This window comes from Pseudochaenichthys georgianus, chromosome 4 (genome assembly GCF_902827115.2).
Source record: "Pseudochaenichthys georgianus chromosome 4, fPseGeo1.2, whole genome shotgun sequence".
Taxonomy (NCBI): domain Eukaryota; kingdom Metazoa; phylum Chordata; class Actinopteri; order Perciformes; family Channichthyidae; genus Pseudochaenichthys; species Pseudochaenichthys georgianus.
The window spans coordinates 19,904,217-19,924,673 of record NC_047506.1 but is presented as its reverse complement, the minus strand read 5'-3'; the positions used below and the strand labels follow the sequence as shown (position 1 = coordinate 19,924,673).

The 20,457-nt window shown below is 43.9% G+C and overlaps 1 protein-coding gene across 2 annotated transcripts in view; it reads left to right on the top strand.

The window, feature by feature from the left end:
* The first annotated feature begins 390 nt into the window (after positions 1-390).
* tdrd5 (tudor domain containing 5) overlaps positions 391-20,457 on the top strand; it is a 35,109-nt gene continuing 15,042 nt past the window's right edge. Inside the window, exons 1-14 of one of the 2 annotated variants that reach the window (XM_071202992.1) lie at positions 391-745; positions 881-984; positions 7,935-8,174; positions 8,302-8,513; positions 8,719-9,025; positions 9,267-9,361; positions 9,447-9,530; positions 9,684-9,740; positions 10,001-10,160; positions 10,366-10,541; positions 13,258-13,472; positions 13,742-13,951; positions 14,059-14,125; positions 14,266-14,466. In XM_071202992.1, the coding sequence (XP_071059093.1) occupies positions 687-745; positions 881-984; positions 7,935-8,174; positions 8,302-8,513; positions 8,719-9,025; positions 9,267-9,361; positions 9,447-9,530; positions 9,684-9,740; positions 10,001-10,160; positions 10,366-10,541; positions 13,258-13,472; positions 13,742-13,951; positions 14,059-14,125; positions 14,266-14,466 (2,187 nt within the window). In that variant the 5' untranslated portion in view covers positions 391-686. Of the gene's footprint in view, positions 746-880; positions 985-2,506; positions 2,631-7,934; positions 8,175-8,301; positions 8,514-8,718; positions 9,026-9,266; positions 9,362-9,446; positions 9,531-9,683; positions 9,741-10,000; positions 10,161-10,365; positions 10,542-13,257; positions 13,473-13,741; positions 13,952-14,058; positions 14,126-14,265; positions 14,467-20,457 lie in introns of those variants that run through there. The other variant, XM_071202993.1, reaches the window with a different exon arrangement.

Sequence of the window (20,457 nt, the reverse complement as noted above, 5' to 3'; positions counted from 1 at the left end):
ACGGAGCCTCTCTTTTTCCTTCCTCTCTTCGGACAGCGCCAGTGTCTGTCTCATGCAGCCGCTCATCCAGTAATCAGTGACCCGGCCGACTGTAAAAATAAACATAGTTATAACTAGTTTAGGGAGTTTGAGAGGTAATTAAAGTAGCTAAGGGTGATGATCTGACTTGAAGTGTGTGTTTTGCTGCAGAGGGAGGAGCTGCAGGTGAGCAGAGCTGCGTGTCTCCGTCCTGTCAGATTAGACTTCACTCGCGAGAGAAAGATAACTAATCTGAGTTCAGGGTGCAGTTTACTTTGACGTGGGGGTGAGCAGCAGAGGTGGGGAGAGGCGGGGCTATTGCCTCATCATTATTGCTGTAGATGTTGCACAAACAACTGTAGCATGGTCAATAGCGTCCGGAGCACGATAGCAACTCTGCGATCCGCCATTGTTGTTGTTGTTGTTGGTGGCGAAACACTTCAGCACTGGCGCGGGGTAAGCGGAGGTGAGCAGAAGAGGTGGGGAGAGGCGGGGCTATTGCGCAATCACTATCAGTGATCTGAAAATGTCCGTATAGGGCGCACACACGGAGCTGTTTGACCCCCCAGAGAGTGGCGTATGCATTTCTATCCACCTTGGGACCCGTTGTCGTTTCCTCAGTCGTTTAGTGCCATATTCGGTCGTCCTCGTGTGGCCGAACGGTCTATATGACACTAAACAGTAACGCAAACGACCGAATTCGTCCTCGTGGGGCCGCAGCCTTAAAGTAGGCTATGCATACATACCAAAAATATGATAATTTCGGTGTGTAATTTTGTCCTACCCTTAATGTTAAAGGAAAGAAGGGAGGAACATGTTGACAATAATTTATATATCTGGCTACCTTTCTCATGTTTTTAAGGTTTCCCAAAACCAAAGAGAGGAGGAGGCAGTGGGAACTCGCCCTAAGAAGGGACGGTTTTGTTTCCTGTGACAGGACACTGCTCTGCAGTGAGCACTTCAAGAGTGAGGAATTTGACCGGACAGGAGACGCAGCACTATGTTCCCCACATATGTTTATGTTTGCTCAGTCTAATAAACCCATAACATGGTTGTGAAAGAATACCAAAGCTGAGGCTGGACGATGATTGATTGTTGGTGTGCCATGTGTCACCGTCTGTCTTATTGGTTTTGTGTTATACTGTATTTTATTGTGTGCAGCTGGTCCTTATCTCCAAGACACATTTAAAACAAATAACCTTGAAGTCCCATCTCTCCCCACCTACTCCTGCTTCCTACATCCCCTCCACACCACACCAAGTTGTTCTTCTTAATAATAATAATACATTTATTTTGGGGGGCCGCCTTTCATAACACCCAAGGATACATAGGATAGTTTATGTTTAAATTGTTCCCTATATTGCATAGGGGAACAATTTAAACAGTGGATTTTGTGATATGTCAGCCGGGGTGAGACAAGACAAACCACAAATGGACTACAGAAGGACACAAAAGGACACATGGTACAGTTTATATTATTCTTGGTCTTTTTTCAATAACATATTTCAAAGGTTCTGGATTTATTTACAAATCTAGAAACTAAATACAAAACTAGGATGATATGAAGATCTCATGTCAAAAATAATTGTGATAAATTAGACAGAACTGGCCTGTCTGTGAGCACATTTTATGTTGGTTTGGTTCTTCTGATAAAGTTGTGAATATCTAAATAATATACCAACATATGCTATTGTCATTAGTTGTGTCCCTGTTCTTAAAGCTAAGGCATTTCTAAATGAACAACTCTTGGCTTACAGAGTGGTAACATGAGACCGATTTTTATATATAAAATATAAATGTATTTTAATTTTCTAATTTATTTTATTAACAATATAATAAAATAAATGGAAATATATACACCGGCAAATATTTAATATAAATACCTTGTGTGTGTGTGTGTGTGTGTGTGTGTGTGTGTGTGTGTGTGTGTGTGTGTGTGTGTGTGTGTGTGTGTGTGTGTGTGTGTGTGTGTGTGTGTGTGTGTGTGTGTGTGTATAGCTATTGCTTTATCTGATTAATGTTATTTTCATATGAAAGTCCATGATTATAAGTATGCAGTATCATAACTACATCTTTGATGTTTATAAAAAACCAAACCGTTTGAAAATTGGTTGAAAATTGAGCAAGCTATGGTTATTTAAATAGTAAACCATAATGTTATGAATGAGAGAACTCCCTGTAGCAAGATGGCGGCCAAGTGGCAACGTCGGTCTCCATTGGCCAGCAGCGCGGGTGAGTCATCTAGTGTTTATATATATCTCTGCTGGCTTGTAGTTCGTTTATAGCATAACGTTAGCATTTCACTTTTGGCGACTAGATTTATGATTCAAAAATTATAAAAGTAGGGTAGACATGTCGAGATTATCCAGCTGAACAAAACGTGATCCCTCTCTTAAATGTGTATCAACCACAGACCTTATTTCGAGATATTTTCCAAAATCCTATGGAGAATTTGCATTGCGTTTTTGACGAAGGAACCGGAAAGAGTTTACATCCGGGTTTTAGGACGCGTCACTGCGGTTAGCAATCCATGGTTAGCAACAGGTGTGGTGGTCAGGAACCAAAGCTCAAGTTGTCGTGGGAGGATGCTTCATAGGCATTGAAAACTCGAGGTAAAGTTGCAACTGTGCATAGCACGAACATTTTGGGACAATTTGAACAAGACAGGGCTGTTGTGGCACATGTCTTAAGACTTTGTTAATTATTTCACATTAACTTAACTCCATGCTGGACCTCCTGAGGGTGTCTGTTCTGCCGGTTGCGGGCTAACGTTCATGTTAGCTAATTTAACGTCTGAAGCGGAATCCATTGTGATATTTCTGTGTAATGCAAATGTAGCTTAACTAGCTAAATGTTACCCGTGGTAATGCTGCATGTGTATTAACGTTACCTTTATACGTTTTTTTGGCAATATAATGACAGTTTGAATGTGCATGCTACTGTACAAATTAGGGATCGACCGATATGGGTTTTTCAAGGCCAATACCGATTATTAGTAATCAAGGAGACCGATAACCGATATACATTTGCAGTAAAATCAGAAAATCTTAGTGTCAAAATGTAGAATAACACAAACTCCAGCACAACTTCTTTCAAATGCATTTAAGCATATATTATCTGTAATGAACTTTTAAACATCTTACAACTGGTTTCCTCTCTGTGCCCTTTTCTTTAGTGCAGCCATCTGCAATGAGTTAAGAGACAATAAGTGGGCTGCAGGCTGACATGCTTCACTAACAATAATGCTTAATTTATTATATCAAAACGATGCCTGTCTATCTAGCATAAAATCACAATAAACTGCTAGCAACTGCAAAACACTAGTGCTAGCTAATGTTTTGCAAACTATTAAAAGTGAGGCTATTACAGTAGACCTAACGTTAGTCTAGTAGCCTCACTTCTAATATTTTGCTAAACATTTGCAAGATACATGTTGGCTAGCTAATGAGCTTCACATATCAACCTGAAAAACTGTGAGGCTCCACTCGCAACCCCCCCTCCGCACCACAGTTACTCCGCTGCGAGACGCTGGACGCACCCCCAACTCTGACTGACATCCCGCGTCCCTGTGTAACTGGGAAATTGATAGAATTGGATCATAACATCGTGGTGTTTTTGCAACTTCAGCTGAGGGGATTGGGATGTTTATTGAATTTCGGTTTAACACATGTATGGCCAGCCAGTGCCGGACTGGCAAAATAAGTCAGGCCGGGAATTATACACCCAGCCAGGCCACTACTAGTTTTCTTTTGTGCCATTTTCCTGGATTTATTTGTCAATATTTACAGCGTTGCTTCCCATAGTGATAGCCCTACACTTTAAATATACTACCCCAGAATAAACATATGGACATGGGTTACTATTTAAAAAAAAAAATTGCAAATCTATTTAGGAACCTATCCATGTGAACATATTTTAAGTGGAGGTGGACCTCAAATTCTCTAGGGGGGTCCGGGGGCATGCTCCCCCGGTAAGATTTTTTTTTTTAATGTTGGACTTAAATGCATCAATCTGGTGCACTTTTATTATTATTCATGCATATTTTACTTATCACTCCCCCTTCAAATGGAAATATGTGTTTACATAAATGGTGACCAAACCGTTTGAGACCCACAGAGAACTTAGACTAAGTTAACTATCTAACACTCAGTCCTTTACCTCACCTGAGCTGTAGTTATCAGTCTCTCAGTCTGACAGGAGAGGACTCTCCTCCACCTTGTTGACAGCTCATATATATCCGTTAGCGCAGCTAGCTAGCACCAGATGCTAACAACAACAATACACGTAACCGGTGCGCGCGCTTTCTCGCTCGCTCGCGCCACACATACACCCCCTCCCGAGCTTGAATGACACCCAGAGACCAATCCAGGGCATTAGTGTATGATCCAGGTGCGCCGGATTTATTTTAGAAGTGGGGGGGCCAAAAAAAGTGTGTGTGTATAGCCCAATCCCAAACCACGCCCTACACCCTACCCCTACACACTCCCCCTCCGTGACGGAGTGAACTCCGTGGAGTGACACATGAGGCTCCCTTCTGTCAGATGGAGGGAGTAAATACAGCGGCAAGCTTTGGGACGGCCTCCCCTCTCTCCGGCAGAAACGGGAAATGCCGTAACTGTATGTAGGCCTAACAACGGTTTCAAATCAGCATCTCTTTGACAAAAAATGTAAATGAATAACTCAAATAAAACTCCAAACATCTTTAATTGTGTTACTTTTTTGTAAAGCTCTTTTAGTTTTAAACCTGATGTTTATAAGCTTCTTAGTTTTTGCAACAGTCTGTAAATATACACAACTTTATAATAAAATGCACACAATTACCTTTTTCTAGACTAAACACAGGTATGATCCTAAGTAAAAAAAATATGAGGTTATCATGAGGTTGTTAACATCGCAATTTATCACTATCGTTTAGTGGTTTTGCAAAGAATTAACCACTCTCTGTTTTTGTACCATTCTGCGTTGAAGTACCTTCTCTTTGCCCAAATAATCTACTAGCGGTCTCCTTTTTTCCGATAGTTAGCTGTACAGCTTTACCCGCCTCAATGTCCCGACAACAAACCTCCATGCAGTCGGAAACTGTAACGGACCCTGCCGTGTTATCTATGATTATATGCCTTACATTCATAATTTCAGCGGGGGGGGAGCGGTGTTGCGGTAGAGCAGAGTGGCCAGTGAGAGGCGAGCTGTGGTCTTCCCTTTACAAGCTTAAAAAATGCTTGTAGCTACTGAGATTGAATATATATATAACAATACAAAATAATAAAATATACACCACTAGATCAGATCGCGTTTTAGATGCGACTTTAGAGTAGAGGGGAATTATTGAAACAGGATTTGTACAGTGTTCCGCGCTGCGTGTATATACGTGTGTGTTTGTGTATTTTTGCGTTTGTGTGTATTGTGTTTGTTTCCCGGGGAAAACACTCACGAGAAACACCGGCTGCTGTTATGCCTGCAGTGACGTTAAATTACTCCGTTCTCCCAGGGCTCGACATTAACGACTGCCCGATGGCCCAGGGCCATCTAGTATTTAGCTCGGGCAATGAAGCATCACCTGCTGGTTGCCCGATCGGGCAATCTATTATGCCAGTATCAGCTCGCGGATCCACTAATGAGTGACCCAACAGTAAAACTAAACATATCTATAACTAGTTTAGGTAGTTTGAGAGGTAATTAAAATAGCTACGTGTGATATTCTAACCTGAAGTGTTGTGTTCCGCTCACCGCTGCATGTGATCATGCAGAGCTGCGTGTCAACTCGTCAGCAGCAGCTGATCTCTCTCTCCCGTCAGATTAGACTTCACTCGCGTTTATGTCCATATCGATCAGATCCAGCTAGTTCTAGCTAATGATAGGACTACCTGCTTATTAAAAAACACCTAAACAATAAGTGTCGCTATGCAACTGGGTGAGGCCACAAAGTATAGCGCAGCATTATGCATTTGTTTACATGCCCACTGGAACCCCGAGGCATTACCAACAGATCAACGCACAATCAACCCATACAGGACATCTCTTTCTCCACATTAATTAGATTAGAATTGACTATTCTTGTCTGTCACATACTCTTCTTGTCTGTCACATAATTGGCGCAACTGAAGCGGTATTGCGCTAAAGGGAAATTATTTTGACCGGACATTTTGACCAAAGAGATTTAGATTTGCCGGCTAACGGGAACTCTGACGTCGCCATTTTGTGTGCTTCGCGGATGCGCTCTGCTCCTCTCGACTGCTGCTTGGGTCTGCTCGGTCAGCTTCCGGATGAGGAGGCATTTGTTCGACTAACTTACAGTAGATAACATTACAAACATTTTTAACAGGGGCCATAATAGTGTAAATAATGTTTGTTTTGGCAGTTATAACTGAATGTAATGTTTTCTACTTTTTTACATCTGGGAAGGCATTTGCCTTCATCAGATGGAAAGTATCTTGACCAACATTTTAAGTATTTATTAGGGCATGCAAGCGATCAAACACAAACAAGTGAAATGAAGAATACAATTTAAATTGTACAATATAATATTGTGGTGGTTCATCTTATAATTGAGTCTAGAGAATGCACCAGACAGCATCTAAGACCTGCAACAATCTAAATGTTCTAGGGGGATGCCCCCCAAACCCTTCGTGCGTCATTTCGTCCGCGTGCATTTTTCAGGGCAATCTCTATTGGGCTCAGGGCCATCTGTAAATTAGCTTAGATGGCCCACACGGCTAAGCTGATTATTTGAAATCAGATAAAAACAAACTGTAACAGACCCTGCCGTGTTATCTATGATTACTATACACCTTACATTCATAATTTCAGCGGGAGGGAGGGGGAGCGGCGCTGAGGAACAGCAGAGTGGCCAGTGAGAGCTGTCATCTTCCCTTTACAAGCTTCAAACATGCCTGTAGCTACTGAGATTGAATATAACAATCAAAAATAACAAAATATACACAGCTAGATCAGATCGCGTTTTAGATGCGACTTTAGAGTAGATGGGAATTATTGAAACGGGATTTGTACAGTTTTCCGCGGCATCTGCTGCTGCGAAAATGTGGGGCAGGGCTGAAAAGTGAGGAGGCCAATGGCCCCCCCGCTTCCGGTGCCCTTGATATGATCTGTATGAAAGTGGCCATGTCAGCAGGCCACATCATGTAGACAGCCAGTCACCCCCTGTGAGGCAGAGTCAGACCCACATTTGCGCAGCGTTGCATTCACAATACATACATAACAAAAAAAAATCCGCAGGCCACTTAACAGGCCAGGCCATCGGGAAACCTCCCAGTCCTCTCGATGGCCAGTCCGGGCCTGTGTATGGCTCTGCCGCTCAGCGCTGCTGCTTGCTTCAGTCTGTGTCTGCGTTCTTTCGGTTCTTTCGCACCTGCCTGTAATCTGAGAAGGTCCCGCCTCTCTGGCTGGCTCCCGCCCGGAAAATCTTCAGTGTTGATTGACACTTCAGTAATAGCCTATCAGATAGCGCTGTGGGCGGGACATTGCTCGTGTACAGAGTGGTGACTGCAGCCAGAGAAACGGCCGCATCAGAGCCAAAGTCTTATCGGCAATTTGAGAGGGAAAAAAAAGGCCGATAAAGATAATCGGTCAAATGCGGAATATCGGCCCCCTAGTACAAATGTATGGTCACAATTAAAAATGGCCGAATCTAATTGGTTCAATTGACACCATCATCTCAACTGCCGTCTTCTCTTGACATGTTTACGGTTTTTTAAATATAGAAATCTAAGTGCAACATTTCATAATATTATTTGTGTATAAAAAAACAAGGTAATTCAATATATGTTCTTGCTGAAATGAATACTGCAGCATTTCTATTTTTTTCAGCATTGTGCACTCTACATTTCTTTTTGGGTGGTGGTTAAACCCCTGCTGTCCATTATGTTTTGTTTCATGTATCCTCTTGCTGTGTCCTGCAGATATCATCAAGATGGACCATGAAGAAGTTTTGGCAAAACTGAAGAAGGACATTCGTTCTTTGCTTATTTCGTCTAAGTTGGGTTTAGAGGCTGATCGGCTAAGGCGAGATTATGTGACCATGTTGGGGCATCCCATGCCCTTAAAACAACTGGGCTTCAGAAACATCATGGATATGGTGAAGGACATGCCTGACGTTGTGTTGGTTAACTTCAGGGTAGATGGCAGCATTATTTTGAAAGGTATAGTCCTTTTGCGTATGCATTAATCTATTTTGTATATTATTTTCAATTTCACAATGAGGGGGAGAATAAATACAACATACAAGTGTTTGATAAATAAGTCCTCTCAAACATTTGGCATCTGCAGCTATAGGTGACGATTCAACCCGAAGCATCCAGGAGCTGGTAGCTAAGCAGCGCACATCAAAGAATGACAAGAAGTTCAATAGCGGAGGGGTCAGCCACTTCTCCCCCCGGTACTGTCACAAGTACGCCCCTGTGGTTCTTCCCAGAAGAGGCCGTGCTCCTCCGGCTGTCCCTGCCCAGCTTAGGGCTCAGCTACGCATCCTGCTCAGCCAGGTAAGATACGAAGGCTTCTGTGGAATTTTGCTTTTATGGCCTAATGATGGCTAAATTGTTTACAAATAATTCTAAGAGAGACACATCAGATAAGTTGACTTACTGGTCTGTTTGGTTTCTACAGTCAGTAGTTTATAATAAAACAAAGTCATGTCGTTTTGATACTGCTAAATATTTAATGGTTTTGATGTGGCTGCTCTCCCAGGGTCCCCTCAGGTTGTCCGAACTGGAGTCTAGCTACCTGCGCTGCTTTGGCCAGCTGCTGCGTGTCCACAACTACGGCTTCTTCTCCACTGGAGAGATGCTGGAGGGATTGGCAGACCTGCTCCTTATCCAGCAGGGCAGGCTGGGCTCAGTACTGACCCTGAGGGAACATATGGTGCCAAAGCCACTGCTCAAACCATCTAGCACCCCTAAGAGGACTGGACCCATTAAGTCAGTATCCCCTAGAAATGACAAGCCAACCTCCAAAGGGCAAGATACCAGAGCTCCGACACAAACAATACCCCAAGGTGAGTCATTTTCACATTTTGAACATCTTTCCAGAATCTGTCCCTGAAAACAATCCATTGCAAGTGTTCTCGGCAAGGCCTGCTCATATTTCTCAGCCTTGTTTCTTTTCTTTCGAATCAGTTTATGTTTCTTTAAATAATAATAAAAAACCTATTTGGTTTGCTCCAGCTAAAGTCCAAGTGAAGCAGAGTCCCCCGAATCAGCGCACTTATGTGAATAACTTTTTCCCTGTTAAAAAAGAGTCAACGAATGTCAGTAACATGCCACAGGTGGTAGAGAAAAACCATGAAGGGGACCTTCAGGAAGGTCAGCTCTTTCAGAAACGTGTCCTCAAGGTGAGAAATTAAAGAACCTGCAGCTTGTTGCTTGGAGCAAGACAATTATCTTTGTCTTTCTACTCACTTACTCTATTTACTTCAGCTGGAGGAGGAGCTTCGCCTGCAAATACTGGAGAATGGAGTCGCTGGCTCCATCAGTCAGGATCTGAAGGACAAGCTACGAAAGGTCCCACTTCCTGCTAGTTTAAAAGCAGATGTCCTTTTGATTTTATCCTCTATCATGCTTTGCTTGCACTGCAAGTCATGGTACAGAATGAAACCTCAATCTTTGTAACAAGTTTTGTATTTAATATTTTTATGACATTACATCTCTTTACAGGTTGTAGGTCAGAGCAATGGTGGATTATCTGTGCACCATCTGCCTGCTGAGTACAAGGTAAAGAGACATAGTCCTGTACTTGTCCTGTTCACCTTCATTTTGTTAGTGAGGGTTTAAGACTAATAAACCGTGGGGTTGGGAGCATAAGAACGTGTTCATTTGAGGAAGTGGATTGAGTCCTAAGAGTATTGGCTCCACTTGTATTGAGCATCTTACTGCTCACATTTAGCCTAACCAGTAAAAGTGATTAAGGATCAGGGAAAAAGTTAACTTTTCTTCAGTTCAGATTATATTAAATGATATGTTTTGCTCCTCAGAGGCTTTTTGGGGAGGACTTTCCACTGCTTCAGACCGGCTTTGTCAGTGTCACAGAACTGGTCAGTGCCATGAGTGACACCTTCCACCTGAAACCTGTAGTGGGCAACAATGTGGACTGGATAGTCATGGACATGCAGGACTGTGATGATGCACAATCAGGTGTGTATGTTCAGATGTCAGAAATCAATATATCCCCTATTACTTCATTAGGTGTTAAATCAGGCAGGCTGGGAAAAAAGTCAACATGAACAATGAATTTGTTGTTTACACTTGCTGCTGTAAGTGCTATCAGTGTCAATGTATCACATTTAAATGTAAGGTATGGAGGTAACTAACCTGGACTTTTTTTCTTTCTTTTATACAGTAGACTCAAAAGTGACTTTAATGAACAGTTTGAAGTTGCCAGTTAAGAGCTACTATTTCAGCTGTGGAGAGTCTCCTTGGGAAGGCCGACTGGAAGAAGACGATGAAAAATCCACAGCAGACGAGGAGAAAGAGGATCTAGTAAAGACCAATACCACTTTGAAGAGCACCACAATGGTGAGGAATCATTTTTTGTACATAACTAGTCTTTTAAGAACCCTCTTTTACGGCCCCTACACACGGCGGCGTGCGTTGCCGCTTCAATGCTTCTGCCCATTCACTTTGAATGGGGTGACGTCACGATTCGCCGAACTGCATTGTGGGAGAAAAGCGTAGCTTCTCTCGAGGTGCTCGCTGCAAAAGTAGAGCAATGTTCTACTTTTGCCGCCTCGACGGAGGCGTCAGCCAATCAAATCCCTCGTATGAAAATCTGACAGTACAAGCACTAGCCAATCAAACCGGGTGTATGTTGGGAGAGCCAGACCGCAGTTATTTCCCATATGTCAAAAAATGGAGGAGAAAATGATCGTGGCGGTAGGGAATCACCCGGTACTCTATTGCGGCTTTCACACCAGCGCTTTTCAGTTTCTAGCTCCGAGCGGGAGCTTTTCTGGTTCAGCTCCGGTTTCCCTTTTCAGCTCCCGCTCTGTTCACACGGCCCACTGGCGCCCCAGAGCTGCCCCTCCTGCGTCATGACGTCACCGTTTACATCGCTGATTTGCTCCCCAACGGAAACCATTACGGCGCTCACAACAACAACAACAACTGCGTCGGGTCGATGATCGTGTTGCTTTTAATCACACGAAGCCAGAATAAATTGAATAACGACTTCTCCAACCTTATACTTTGCTCCAGAGTGCCGTGGTTCATTGTTTATTACATTACATTACATTTAGCTGACGCTTTTATCCAAAGCGACTTACAATAAGTACATTCGACCAGGAAGACACAACCTTGAAGAAAACAGAATCATATAAGAACATCAGGTTTCAAAGAGCCAATCGTTTCAAGTGCTACTCAACTGGCTTTAGATAAGCCAGTCCTTTATTAGTATATAAGTGCTCCCGTTAGTTTATTAATGTGTTTCTGCAGCATTTACCGACCGCTGCAGTGCTGGCTGCTCTTCCACGGGAGTTTATTCTCCCGTTAGCTCCCGGTTAGCTCGCACTGCAGCGGCCGCTCTAAAGTATTCACTGTCCGACTCACACAAGCAGCTGATGCATATCCCCAGTTCCCCTTAGCCTAAGTGAATGTGTGTCCGTCTGAATTGACACTGTTTGGTATCACAACGCTGTTATGAAAGTTTATCTGGTATAAAACGGGTGATGTTAGCATAGCAACCGAAGCTAAACTGACTACTTGCATCCGATAGCTGCAATAATACAAAACAACACGTCTGCCTCTCTCCACAATGATCGATAACAGTGAACGGATGGTCAAAGTAAGGTACAAATAAACAGAATCACACGAAGCCTGGTTAGTGTTGCCTGACTTTATAAAGTGTGTTTATAAGCATACTGCTTGTAGGCAGGCATGACAGTCGACCCATGTTCAGGGGAGGTGGGTTTAGTTTCCTGCACGCCTCGACGTAAGAGAGACGTAAGCGACGTCGCCTCTTCGCTCCAAAGCTCTTGCCTCCGGACCGACAATTTTTTGGAGCTGGAAATGAAGCGAATTCCGGAGCTAAGAGCCGGCGCCGCTGCGGTGTGAACAGGAAAACCCGGCGCTTTTCAGGCTCTAGCTCCGAGCCGGAGCTGAAAAGGCGCTGGTGTGAAAGGGGCATATGACCAGTCCCTCTTTACATACAGGGATACAAACCGGAGGAGCCAGGCATGGGGGGAGGTGGCAGAGACAGTGGGTGAAACTGGTAGGTTTTCGCTTGTTTGGGGAGTTTATATCCAGTGTACTTCGTTTGAATGGACAGCTAGCAAGCATAGACAGTATATTTAGCCAGCATGGATGTAGCATGAATGCTTTGCTTTGTATGTCCGGGGCGGGACATTCATGTGATTGGTTGTTAGTCGTGTTGCTCGCGTTGACTCCCCAAGCTCAAGACACGCCCACCGCCAAGCGGCAACGCACGCCGCTGTGTGTAGGGGCCGTAAGAGAGACATATAAATAAAGATTTTGTCACGCAGTCAGAATCAGAAATCAGTCATTCGTCCAACGAGGGAAATTTACAGTAAAGAGACAATGCGGGTGAAAGACAAAAATAAAAGTAAGTAGGTGAACATATTCAACAAAAAAAGGAAAACACATTTTGTAAATAAATAAGTAGAAACCATGGTGAAAATAAGAAACAGCATAATAAAGTGAACTAGCACCCTGTCTTGACATTAATCAGAGCATCAAATGGTGTGATTCCAGTGCAAGTCCTTCATTAGCATGCCATTTGTAAAAAGTTGATTTTATCCATATATGCAGATAAGATAACTCTAAAAGCTGTTATCACTCGGTTGGATTTGAGAGCTTCAGATTTATTTTGAACAAGCAACAAATTAGTTGGATCTACCGTACTTTTCGGACTATAAGCCGCGACTTTTTTCCCCATTTTTTTTGTACAGCTAACGGCCACTAGGGAACCTCCTAAATCTATGGATTTTACAGGTAAAATTAACCACCTTTAAAGCTATGGGCTCTATGACCGGTCCGCGCCCGCCACCTTTAAGCGGCGGGCTCCAGCAGGAAAAGCTGGAGGCCGGAAAAGAGTGAGACAGGTAGCGCGCCAAAGTAAAAGTGGAACCGAGAGACAGAACGAGAGCAAGACAGACGGACAATGTAGCTGCTGCGGCTTATATGCAGGTGCGCTTTATAGTCCGAAAAGTACGGTAGTTAGTTCACTAAATTGATGTAGAAAAATAACAATCTTTGTTTTGTATGCATCCTCCTGTAGATGTCTCAGATGTACCCTACTATCCAGGTCCACAGCAGCACTGCGGTGCCCCTGGACGCTCTGCAGAGTCAACGCCTCAAACCTCCGAGACGCCATCGAGCCAGGGAGCTGGTGGAGGTCCTGGTGGAGCAGGTGGACTCCCCTGGACATTTCTACATCCGCTTCAGCGAGAACGAGGAGCCCCAAGCTATGGAGGACATGATGATTGAGATGAGGTGAAGGATATGCTAGCTTAGTCAAAGGATAATGTAATAACACTCCCTGCATCTGTCCCAATATGAGGGCCATTTTGAATTGTCTAAAAAGGCAGCAAGAATCACAACACTGACAGAATTAAAGTTAGAAACTGAACTACATTACAAAATGTATCTGATACTCCTTAAACAATACTCTCCATAAGCGTACTTACTTCCTAAAGCTGTCTCTATAAGCAATGACTTCCAGTAATTCATATGTTTTCTCTTTCTTCCTCCCTCGCCTTTAGACGATGTTACACCAGCCCTGAGGTGTCGATGCGTTACCGCCTCCCTGGACAATTTGTACGAAGGGGTCAAGTCTGCTGCATGTCGCCTAAAGGAATGTGGTTCTACAGAGTGGTGATCCATCAGATCATCAGCCCCACTCAGGTTGTCGTGTACTCTGTCGACTTTGGCGATATGATCGTGGTACAGAGAGCCAGCCTCAAGTTTCTCAAGTAGGGGCATTTTAAACACATTTAAGCTGTTAAACGATCCAACTAGTACTACTACTGAACTGATAGTTTCATGCGTTTTGTTGTACTGTTCATTTCTGTTTCCTCAGGTCATGTTATTCAAATCTTCCAGCACAAGCTGTCCCGTCGTCACTCGCTGGAATTAAACCCACCGCTGTGAGTCTAAGATTCATTAAATTGACAGTGTGCAAATCTGAGCACTATCTTCTTCAAGCTATCAAGCTGCAGATGTTACAGAGTGTTTAGTTGCAGTTGAGTTTTATGAATAAGATTGTTGTGGTCTGTTTCTTTTGCAGGGCAGCTGGACTGCTGAGGCCAGGGCTGCCTTCCAGAAGCTGTGCTCTGATCGCTCCCTGGTGGGCGCTCTGAATGGTTACAGTGGAGATGTGCTTCAGCTCTACCTGTGTGACACACACACTGATAACGACGTCTATATCCACTCTGTCCTGCTGAGCCAGAGCCACGCAACGTCCTGCAGCCCTACAGCGAGTGCAGCAGTAAGATACACACACACACACACACACACACACACACACACACACACACACACACACACACACACACACACACACACACACACACACACACACACACACACACACACACACACACACACACACACACACACACACACGATCGCTCACAGGCTCCGCCCTCTACTGGACTATGTGGGGTACTACCCTCTATGCAAGCATTCACCTACAGAGATTTCTATAGACGTAGCTGGCCTTGGGGGGGGCCTACCTGAATGCGCGTGCATCTCACCGTATAAAAGGAGGCCTCGCCTCCTGACTATCATCCCTTTCTCTTCAGCGAGCGGGCAACATCTGAAGCAGAGATAAGACGTTTGAAAGAAGAAGAAAGAGTTATCATATCTCCAAGGAGTCGCCACTTCTAGAGACCCCGGACTGTCCTTCGTGCCCTGGCTTAAAGAGCCTGTGACAGCATCCCAACAACTGTTGTGCAATGAAATATTGGGCTACTAGTCATCTCGAACCGTCAGTTTAAAAAAGAAAAAGCAATACCGTTCCGTTAAATATCAATAATTTCGAACATCGCGGGGAAATTCCTTCGACTCATTTTGAAGTTTTGGGGGAAGCCGGAAGTGACGTCAATGTGGGAACGCTTCGAGAGCCAAACACGGACAAAGTGTGTTGTTATGCGTAGAAATGGTGAATTACTGAGTTTAGGCACGTTAACGTTTTAATGAAGTTGACTACAGTATATTCATATTTGTCAGTGCTTTCATGTCAATTCGGCGACATAAACATAAATGATCGTGGTGAAGATGATGATTACATTAGGATTAAAAATCGGGAGTGAGAGCTACTGAATTTCCTCCCGTAGGATGTGATATAAAAACAAATCGATTATTTTTGCAGTTGTAAACTCAAGTGGATGAAACTACATTTATTAGTGCTTTCATGTCAATTCGGCGAACATATGATACATTAAATGATCGTGAGGATGATGATTAAAAATCGTTTGAGCCGGTCTGCATTTCCTGATGAGAAAACAAACCGATGCTTTTTGTAGTTGTAGTACACCAACAACATGGATTAAACGTGTGTTTTTTTTACCACAATGTTGGGGAAATTAATGGATAAAATGCACGGATTATTATTATTATTCCCACTCCGATCGGGACACTAGGTCCACCGTTTCCCCGCAGCGAGGCTCCCCCCGTTGACAGTTTACGTGGGCTGGGTGCAGTGGCGGACTGGCCATCGGGACGAATCCCGATGGGCCGGTACCGAAGTGGGCCGGTCGGATAAGTAACTAGCACATCCCCCATAGGCGGCGCGTGAGGCTCAGTTTTGAGAAGGCTAAATAACTTCTTTTATCTGACGCTGTCCGCCTCCGGCGTCTATAGAAAAGAGATCAACTCAGTGTGCGGAGTTTAAAGGAATGGTCCACTCATTAGATAATTAATCAAAACTTCAGTATTTAGTGAAACGTTATGTTTAAACCATACCCTGAAGAAATCAGCGATATTCCCCGGTAAATAATGATTTTATAGCTCTTTTTTATCAAGACCTGTATATTCCGTCTGTATTTCAGTTCGGACTCGTCAGCAGAGGAACAAGTTTTGACCAATGTGAAGAGATTGGATGGGGGAATTCAGCCATACATATCAGTATGACAATACGACACCCTCTGTCCTTAGACCCTCACATCGTACAAGGAAAAACTTCCGAAGAAAACCCACAGTTTAAAGGGAACATGGGAGAAACCTCAGGGAGAGCAACAGAGGAGGGATCCCTCTCCCAGGACGGACAGACGTGCAATAGATGCCGTGTGTAAATTGAAAAGATAATACATTTGCAACATAGGTAGTCCAAATGTTTGGAAATGCATGTGTGTATAATGGGAAGATGATATAAGATACTATATGTATGCATGTAGTACCACCCTTGCTAGCGATTCCCTCTCTAGTTTAGCATACTCAGCTTCGTTGTCCCTGGCCATAGAATCACGATTTTATGGGGCCGGACAAAACTGGGGTAAAATACACACTAGCCGGTACTACGCTATATGGAAAGGCCACCAAAAACTGTCCTGGCCTGGACGCTAAAGGACGTTAAAACGGGGCTAGCCGCTGCAATGGAAATGCGCTATAACATACCTTATTCTTACTCCGAGCACTACTTCTGCTCCTCCGTCGCTTCACACTTGCAGAGGGCGATTTCTCTACTGGCCGAACTGGTGTCCTGGTCGGTGATGACACCAGAAAGACCGATGGTACTGCATCTCCATTGAGTAATGGTTGTTCTTTAAATCCCATGTTATGTTTGATCATACTCTCAGAGTAGTCGTCCGGAAATGTGAAATGTTCGCTGCATACATGAGCCTGTAAATCTCTCGGTTCGGGCCGGCCACATTTCGCTAGCCACTGCCTCCGAATGTACTTCTTATGCTTACCTTTTGGCAACAGATGGAACCGAGCATTCCGTGGATTGTTCCTATCCGAATTATGGCAATATTTCGCGATACAGTGAGGCATATTTGAAGAGAGAAACTACAGTAAATAACATGGAGATCAACGTGTCACGTCCGGGAAATGGCGGCGCCCACAGTGTTGATGTTATTTCGGTATATAATCAGTTTAAAATCACTGATAATGTCATCGGATTAAAAAAAAAAAGAGAGAGAGACTGGCAGAGACTGGTCTGTTTTATCGGATGATAATTTTTAAAAAATGAGTGTCATGAGCATACCATTCCTTTAAATCTCTCAAGTAATATTACAGGATAAAGGAAATACAGTTTAAACTGCCGTATGCAGAGAAGACGCCGACGTTTCGTACTTATCATTCATATTACATCATCAATCAGATCATCGATCATATAATATCATAATATATCATATATTTCCTTATCTGAGTCAGCTTCTCCAGCCTCATCTGGCCGTGCAACACTCACAGTGTCACAGACTGGATGCAGAAGTATTATTTAACACATTATGTTGACGAAACACTCGAGACAAAAGTAATTAAAGTCAGATCCACTCGTGTCTTAGACGTGAACGCGCTCTCAGCAGGAGAGAGAAACCCTGGCTTGATTTACCGAGTTGATAACCAGCGTCGTAGGACCGCTTAGCGAGATCTCGTTTGTTAGTTTGTTGTTGTTAGTTTGTTTGTTACTCAAACATATCCAGGGTCTGTTGAACTGGCTTCGTAGTACAGGGCACAGGTGGCTAGCAGCGCTAATGTCAAAGACACAGACATTATACATTATATTTGTATTTTACCAGGATGCAGTGACACAAATATTTACATATTTACATTCACTATCTACAGCACCCGCCGCCCCTGACATCCCCCACTCCCCCCGTTGACAATTTACTAGCGGTACCAAAGTGGGCCGGTCGAGAGTCCCGGGATGATTTGTAGTCCCATTCCACCACTGGCTACATGACCATATGATCGCCCATATTGACACACCTAATTCCTAAACTTCTAACAGATACAACATAAACCGATCCTTCAGCCTCATATGAGCTCTCAGACACGTTCAACATTAACCTGTCATCGCTGTCTGAGTTTGCTGCTGTGTGCGCCGTCGTGCGTTTACATCTGACTGTATATATATAAAGGTTTACATGCAGATGCTGGGATCCTGGACGGTGCAGCTGGAGCGCTGTGCCCGCAATGACGTCACCCATCATTTGGCGGGACTTGAAGAATCCGCGAGAAGATCCAGAAAATTGTCAACATTGAAGGCAGATTAATGGTTATCAAAGTACAAATATCCAAAATCAGTTCAGTAACAGTTTTCAAGGGGACAATATTTACTCAAATTGATGGGTTTGGATGATGGGGGAAAACCGTGTCACAGGCTCTTTAAGTAGCGGGCGCCGATCGCCACCACCTTTGCTTCGAGTTTTTGGGGGTGCCATTCACGTTTGCCATTCCTTCCGGGTCCGGCGTCCATGGAAGTCCACCGCCCAGGGCTGTACTCTCCCTGGTTGATGATCATGGCGGCGGGTGTGTGGGCTACTCACTCATTGCTAGAGATGCCCCCGCCTCACCAGGTCAGAGCGATTATTGGGCCGAATAAGTAGCTTGGTCCACGGGCCCTTGCCCCAGGCCCGATTCCCCCAGCGACCGGTGCTCGGTGGCTTCACATATAGGGTCAACCCTACTTCATCACAGGCCGCCGCCGCTGCCCGCCGCATGGCACTTTCAAAAGAGGACCGTGTTAATCTCCTGGGAGCCCCCGTGTCTACGGAAGGGCTCTATGGATCGATCTCCTTGCTCACGGGATAAGGAGTAATCACAGCGTGGCTGCTTCTTGCCCATCCCCAGAGGAAGAACCACTGTCCTACACTCCCCGCCCCCTGCTGTAAACCCCAGTATAGGGAGCCAGCAGGTGGGCGTGTGCACGTGAGTGGAATAAACCGAGTGCTGTCAAAGCACTGTGCGGGTTCAAGAGACGCTATTGCCGGCGTGCTGTTGTCAGAAAACACACCTTGCCTGGTATAATAGCTCTGATTAATGCATTTCACCGTTGAATGGGAAATACAGCATTAATACGTGGGCGCGCGGCCCTCGTAAGAGTGGCCGCGGTGCGTTCAGGGACCTCTGCAGGAGAACGGTGGTTTACGTTTGTAAACTCTAGTTCTAGAGCAGGGGTGCCCAACCTTTTTTTAAACCAAGAGCTACTTTTAAAGTTGCCAGTCTGCCGAGATCTACTAGTCCAAATAGAGAGGCGTAGCCATTACTGACAGCCTACTACCAGGTAAATACACACTTCTACTTGTATAAAACTGACATTTGTACGATGAATACATAAAATACTGAAGATCCTTTATCTTACCTCTTTCTAATCTACACACATACAAGTATTTAACTGAAGTTACACAACAGTGTTGTTGATACAGAGTTCGAGTTTATTCACACGTCACACTACAGTGGGTAATGTTTTCAAGAAATATTGAACAGTGCTGCCATGTACAGTATGACACAGGAAAAAAAGAAAAGACACTGAATCCTTTCTTTGCCATTATATAAAAATAATGTTGCTACAAAAGTATAAATTAGGCTTACTAATAAGACAACTCAGATCTGAAGCTACTCAGGAATCTGCTGCCAAAGTGCAATAAAAAAGACAAAATTAATAGAATCAAACCCTTTTTTTGTTGAGTATAAAAATAAATGCCTTTTTTAAAATAGGATGCAACCAACACTAGTTTCTTAACCTGAATTGATAATAGACTATAATCAATTTAAGTTTGCATTCTTATACCATTTTGTACAATAATTATAATGAATAAGTTCAAACAAACAAAAACTTACGGCTGATTAATAACGGTATCTAACTTGAGTTTTTATTATATCAAAAACCTGTAGAAATGCTACAGTTATTTTTACTGTCTCCCAAAAGCGCGTCGGCAGCCTCCAGGAATGCTTCTTTCACAACTTCGCCGTCTTTGAAAGACTTCATGTGTTTCGCAAGAACATGACTGACACGATAAGATGCAATGGTAGCAGCCTTGCTCTTTTTGTTGGGCCGTGAAAATGGACTGCTGTGCATTTAGCTGTCCTTTCAGGCCCCTCCCCTTTTGGGAGCGCAGGGCAGAATTAGGAGGGAATTCCGTCTCGTAGCGTCTGTGTACTGTTTTGAAATGCCGCTCCTAAATTACCCTTCTTCGATAAAGCCACGCTCGCATTGCAGATGAGACAGATGGACTTTGAATTGGAATAGATACAAAAATAATCATCCTCCCTCGGAGTGAAAAGGATATATTTTGGGCTTCTACCATAATTGCGGTCTTGTGTGTGTGCGGACTGTGAATCCTGTTGACACGGACAACGTCAGCTAACTAGTGCCCACTGCCCACCAGCCACGCCCCGACACATGGGGTCACGCCAATAACAAAGCTTTGATGCGTTCAAGTGCATTATTCTGGCACATACCCAGGGGGCAAAACCCAATTTTTTAGGAAATCAGACATGGAATGTTGTAAAAGGTTGTCCACCAGAATTG